Source organism: Lactuca virosa, chromosome 8 (genome assembly GCF_052849685.1).
Source record: "Lactuca virosa cultivar CGN04683 chromosome 8, Lactuca_virosa_CGN04683_v6, whole genome shotgun sequence".
Lineage (NCBI taxonomy): Eukaryota > Viridiplantae > Streptophyta > Magnoliopsida > Asterales > Asteraceae > Lactuca > Lactuca virosa.
Window position 1 is genome coordinate 333,959,936 of NC_136433.1, and position 6,271 is coordinate 333,966,206.

At 32.3% G+C, this 6,271-nt stretch overlaps 1 protein-coding gene across 2 annotated transcripts; it reads left to right on the plus strand.

Moving 5' to 3' along the window:
* The first annotated feature begins 747 nt into the window (after positions 1–747).
* On the plus strand, positions 748–5,328 carry LOC145128397 (Zincin-like metalloproteases family protein). Of its 2 annotated transcripts, none has more exons than XM_079063195.1 (20): positions 748–1,025; positions 1,215–1,336; positions 1,535–1,698; positions 1,829–1,919; positions 2,047–2,226; positions 2,310–2,390; positions 2,492–2,569; positions 2,653–2,745; positions 2,842–2,922; positions 3,023–3,185; positions 3,276–3,396; positions 3,486–3,555; positions 3,649–3,756; positions 3,832–3,929; positions 4,012–4,057; positions 4,152–4,248; positions 4,363–4,436; positions 4,504–4,608; positions 4,696–4,776; positions 4,874–5,328. In XM_079063195.1, the coding sequence occupies exons 1-20, from the start codon at positions 899–901 to the stop codon at positions 4,997–4,999; spliced, it is 2,106 nt and encodes a 701-aa protein (XP_078919321.1). In that variant the 5' UTR covers positions 748–898; the 3' UTR covers positions 5,000–5,328. The 2 variants fall into 2 exon arrangements, with proteins under 2 accessions (XP_078919321.1, XP_078919322.1); XM_079063196.1 differs by having other exon boundaries at positions 3,026–3,185.
* The last annotated feature ends 943 nt before the right edge of the window (positions 5,329–6,271 follow it).

Sequence of the window (6,271 nt, forward strand, 5' to 3'; positions counted from 1 at the left end):
GATTGCCTTGGCCGTAAACTCCCTTTGTTCTTGTCAATTGAATGTTTTCTAAGTGTTCTTCAAGTATTTCTTGTATATAACAAGCTTAGGAGAGAGTACTTACAATATAAAAGCTTGATAAGGTGATTAAAGTCCAAAAACACTAGTGTGTGTTCTTGGTGTTCTTGGTGAAATGAAGAACACTTGCAAATCTATCAAAATGGAATGATTTCATGGATGAAATCATGTACAATCACTAGATAAGGAGATGTAACAACAATTCAAGAGAAAGAATTCTTACATTTTTGGAAGATCAAGGTGAAGATCTTATGGTACTTGAGAGAGAAATTGGCTTACTAGTCTTGAAATGGAAGAGAAATGAGGAAAATGATGTAAACTCATGCATATACCATGAGTTTATGGCCCAAACATGAAGGTTTGGCCGTAAACTCTATTTGATGGGTTTAAATTGATGTTTCCGAGTTTCACTAAACGAAGGAAGTGAAAAGAAATGAAAGTATCACTTTCCCTCGTAACTTTGCTTCTGATTTGGAAGGATTTGAAAAAAAAGAACAAAATGTTTAATTTGTCTTCCATTTCTCTCAAACTTAGGAACAGAGAAATATATTTTCTTTCATTTCTCTTATTTTCTCTCCTTATTTATTTTATTCTTCTTTTATTGATGATGATGAGATAATATCAAATAGTACAAATACAAAGATTTAAAATCTTCCTTATCTAAAATAAAAACGGATTTTAAATGGAAGAGTCATTTTCATTTCGCCCAAATTTCCCTCCTATTCCCCCCATTTTGGTCAGCGAGAAAAACAAGAAGACTCTAAATTCACGTGGCCCACCGGCAGCGGCTACCGACTACTCATCTCCGCCGCTTACAGCCGTGTTCTACCGTAGAGAAGGTATGGCGACAAAAAAAAGAGACAGAAATAACCTATTAGCCGTTACCGGAGCTGCTGCCTTCGTAGCCGTGGCCGTCAAGTTCGCCATCGATGCTATTAACTCAAAGAGAAACGATCTAAAGAAGAAAGGTATGTATTCTCTATTTCTCTATGAATAAACGAGTGTATGTTATATTTTTTGTTTTGTTAATATCATCGGCTTCTTGTATAAAGTCAACACGCAATCTTCTCGATGTGTTAAATTGTATCTGTAGTTATTATACTTGCGTGTCATTATCTTGACATTCACTTGAACTCTGTTTAATTCAATGTTGTAAGGTCTTCGAGGCTCCATTGTTAGGGCTAATCTTTCGGCATCGGAAATACTTAAACTGGCTGATCGTTTGATTGCTAACTCGAAGGCGGTTCATGACGCAGTAGCTTCAGTTCCTCTTGATAAGGTATGTATCATTTAAGCGGATCGCAAACTATCTTCAACCAGTTATAATGCCTTATAGATTTCATTCTTTATAAGCTTGTGGCTTATTGAATTATTGAGTTAATTGTAAGGATTGTTTACTGAACATATGATTATCATGCTGGATTCTCATACATTCTCATTAGCTACTATTGGCGATCACTTATTTTTGAATTTTTAGGTCACATATACGAATGTTGTGTTACCTCTTGAAGAATTGGAAGCATCCCAATTCCCACTGATCCAGTCTTGTATCTTCCCAAAATTCGTGTCTACTTCTGAAGAAATACGAAAAGCAAGTGCTGAAGCAGAAAGAAGAATAGATGCTCATGTCTCAACCTGCAGGTCTTACTTTCTTACATATTCTTTCATGCATCTTTCATCACACATATTGAACATTCTTTTCCATACTTACACAACAAATTGAGATGTCTTGTTTCTAGTTTCTAACATACTTTAATACTGAACTCTTCAGCCATAGGGAAGATGTATATCGCACTGTTAAAGCCTTTGCAGCAAAAGGGGAATGGAAAAGCATGGAATTAAAACGTTACACACAATTCCTGGTATGAATTGGAACCCCTTTAATTTGCAAGAAGCTTAATAAATGACATGGCTAAACTCTAAACTCTAAATATCTTAAACTATACAAATTTTGGGTTCAGATACTTATTGTTCAATATTCAGTGACAGATTAGAGACTTTGAACGTAATGGAATGAATCTGAGTATAACAAAAAGAGAGGAATTACAGAGGCTGAGGACACAAATTGATGAGCTAAGTCTCCAATATATCCAGAATTTGAATGATGATAACTCATTTCTTCTTTTTGATCACTCAGAATTGCTGGGATTGCCACTAGAGTTCCTTAAGGTTGTCTATATTTCATGTAAATTGTGATTAAGAAATCATGCTTCATAAGTCATAACTTACTGTTTACTTTATTCTGTTTTCAGAGCTTACAGAAATCTGAGAATGATAAATACAAAATCAGTCTGAAAATCCATCATGTTTCAGCTGTACTTGACCTATGTAAGGTATGTTTTTTGTTCCTTTTACTGTTTTCTTCTTCCATGTTTTTTGTTTGAAAGATTCAATAACTTATTACATACTTATATTCTGTTTGACTTTTTTGAAGGTGGGGTTGACCAGGAGGGATGTTGCAGTAGCTTATGGTAGAAGATGTGAAGCCAATCTTCCCATATTAGAGAAACTGGTACTATTATATTAACTTGAAGTTTCTCTGAAAATTCTTAATGACATGAGTTGACTAATTGACTTTATGCTTGTATTCTGTAGGTTCAATTGCGCCATAAATCTGCTAGATTACTTGGCTACAGTAACTATGCTGATTTTGTTGTTGGTTGTAGAATGGCAATGTCTTCCTCAAAGGTTCATAACAACATAATTACAATCATTTTTTATCTCCAAAGTTGAATCTTTTATCTTTTTCAATTATTATTAATGAAAATACTACTAAATTTTCAGGTATTTGAGTTTCTAGAGGAAATCTCTGCAAGTTTAAACGATTTATCTTCCCAAGAACTTAACCTACTAAAAGACTTTAAGGTCATTCATAAAAATCTAGAAACTCCCACATATTTTCTCATATCTTTTTATTTAAAATCTAGAAAAATAATTCTTTTCGATATTATTCTATGAAATTCAGAAGAAAGAGGAAGGAGAAATTCCCTTTGGAATTCAAGATCTTCCATATTACATAAAGAAAGCTGAAGAAGAACAATTTGATCTTGACTTTGAAGCTGTAAAGCAGTACTTTCCTGTTAGTTTAGTTCAATCAGGGATTTTCAAAGTATGCGAAGATCTTTTTGGTAAAATGAAAAAAAAATCAACTCATTTTATTTATATAAATCAATAAATCATCAATATAATATTGAACTTGTATCTTTTTATTGCTATAGGCTTAAGATTCGAAAAGGTTACCAATTCAGACACCTGGCATAATGATGTGGAGCTTTTTTCAGTTTTTGACTTGAACTCTACTGATTTAATTGGTTACTTCTACCTTGATTTATATACCAGGTTCATATGTGTAAAATTTTATATTTTTTAATAGAAGACATGATGTATAATTATATTTATAAATTATAAAATTCTCACTTTTTAAATAGGGAAGGAAAGTATGGACACACTTGTGTTATCCCTCTTCAAAATAGCTCATTAATCAATGGTTCAAGACAGGTATAATTAAATAAGACTATAAGTCACTTCTTTTGTTAATTAAAGTTTCCTAAATTGGTAAAAAAATTAATTTTAATTTTTTTTTTTTTAAAGATTCCTGTGGTCTTGTTGGTAGCCCAAATAAAAAAAGAAGGTGGTGGTGATCCAGTGTTATTAAGGTTCTCTGAAGTGGTTAAACTTTTTCATGAGTTTGCTCATGTGGTATGTTAACTTCAATAAGGGTAAAATCGTCATTTACACTCAAAGTACAAAAATGATGTGTTTTTTACTTTTTAGGTCCATTGTATGTGCAATCGTGCATCATATGCAAGATTCAGTGGAATGCGACTTGATCCTGACTTTGTGGAAATACCTGCTCTGGTTTTAGAAAATTGGTTTGTAATTTTGAATTTAATTTTTAATTTTTGTAATAAGTAAAAATTTAATTGATTTTAATTTGGAAATGTTAATGGACAGGTGTTATGAAGCAGCTTCCCTGAAGCTAATATCTGGTTTTCATCAGGTGAATCATTATTTTCCAAATTTAGTAAATAAAATGTACAAACTAATTAACAACTACATTTTATATATCGAAATTTTTTTAATCATTTTTTTAGGACATTACAAAGCCTATAAGTGATAATGTGTGCAAATCGATTAAAAAATGGCGAAGTTCCTTTTCAGCAATTAAATTGAAGCAAGAAATTTTATACTGTAAGCTATATCTTTCATTAAGGGTAGTTATTTACTTATTTTAATAATTTTTGTATTTATTATTCATCATCATATTATATATATAAGCATTATTTTATTTATTATGTGTGTTAGGTCTATTTGATCAGATTATTCATTCAACTGAAAACGTTGACATCATTGGTTTATTTAAGCATCTTCACCCAAAGGTATTTGATTATAAATGTAATTAAATTATCTACCCATTTTTTTTAATAAATTGTTTTTTTTTAAAAGGTAATGTTAGGTTTACCAATGTTGGAAGGAACAAATCCAGCCTCTTGTTTCCCAAGTAGTGCTATTGGATGTGATGCTGCTTGTTATACTCATATTTGGAGTCAGGTATTGAATAAAACTTTTTTTTTTTTTTTTTTTTTTAATCCTTTTTCCATTAATTTAATTAATAAGAATATGTATTGTTGTTTCCAGGTTTTTGCAGATGATATATATGCATCAAAGTTTCGTGATGATATTTTCAACCAGAATACTGGCATGCATTTCAGGAATAAGGTAACAATCAATTACAATCCCTAATGAAAAATAAATAAATAAAATGATTTTTTTTTTACTTTTTATTATAGCATTTTACTTTAAAATAAATGAACAGATAATGGAAGCTGAAGGATCAAAGGAGCCTATTGAACTTTTATCGGATTTTCTTGGAAGAGAACCCACGGTCAAAGCTTTTGTTGACAGCAAAGCAGCAAATTATAATGATGCATCGTTTAGATGAAAATGAGTCAGAAGATTTGTTTTGTGTTTTATTTTTAAGAAAAAGGTTTTTAAATAGGGAAAATTACAAAAACATAATGCATGTATTTCAGTCTAATATTTGAATTCATGACGATGGATCTAGGTGAATTGTGTTTGATTGTTTATTAGGTTAATTAGTCAAGGGTCTAATTTGTCGGGTTAAATAAATAAATCATATCAAATGCAGTCACAAGACCTGATTAATTAAGCTTAGGCTATGTTTGGAACGCATAAACTAGTTTATTTATGGACTAATATCATAGAAGTCCTATATTTTTGCCACTAAATTGAAAAAAGCCTTGATTTTAATTTTTCGTTGACTGTGGACACGAATTTTCGTAGAATTATCACTTGAGAGCTAATACCTTGAGAGCTAATACCTGGAGACGAGTAGGTAACATGTTCTATCCAGTCACCACTAATCTATTCCCTAGCCATCACCTTTTATGAACCATAAAAGGAATCATGCATTCGAGAAGGGTTTGACGCTGAGAAGGGTTTCATAGTCCCCAATTTTGCATTTTGAAGCTCCGAAATCGTTGAAGTAAGGTGGAGTAGAAAGGTACGTGTATGGAAACAAGAAATTGATGCTTCTGAGGGTGTGGTTATCTTCGTCTATGGAGTATGGTGTTCCAAGTTTGAACTAACAAGTTTTTTTTTTTTTGATGAAATAGATGGCTTCTACTTTTGGAACTAAGAAGCCTAAAGGGCCTCAGCTTCCTGAGAAGACATACCTTCCAGACTCTGACTTCGATGATGAAGCATTTGACTTTAGCTTCTTGGATTTTTCTGAAGAAACTTTCAAAGCCCCCTCAAAACTATGTGATGATCATTTTACTTAACTTATTGTGTGACGAAAACATATTAAGGAGGAGTATTGATGGAATGGTAGATGATGGAGACATTCCTGGTGGTCAGCAAAATGAGCATGGCCACTTAGATGAGGACGATGAAGATGTTGGTGTCGAGTATAGGGTGCATGATCCCAATGTTGATTGGAAAGAGACGAGGCCCCGATTAGGAGACTGTTATGAATCCCCTGCTCAACTCAGGTTTGCTTTAACTAACTATGCAGTCCATGGAGGATACCAACTTTATTTTGAAAAAAGTGAGAGTGAGGGTTATAGCTAAGTGTGGTAGTGGAATCAGTGACAATAAAAAAATACAGTGTCTATTTAGGGTTGCAGTTGGATGAAAGTACAATGAAAGGACATTCCAAATTAACTTCTGTAATGAAATTCATTTGTGTGCT

Bases quoted from the DNA above. Each gene is read 5' to 3' on its own strand.
- LOC145128397 (XM_079063195.1), top strand. From the start codon at position 899: ATGGCGACAAAAAAAAGAGACAGAAATAACCTATTAGCCGTTACCGGA. The intron at 2,570-2,652 runs GTACTATTATAT...TGTATTCTGTAG, and splicing joins TTCCCATATTAGAGAAACTG to GTTCAATTGCGCCATAAATC. The intron at 2,746-2,841 runs GTTCATAACAAC...CTAAATTTTCAG, and splicing joins TGGCAATGTCTTCCTCAAAG to GTATTTGAGTTTCTAGAGGA.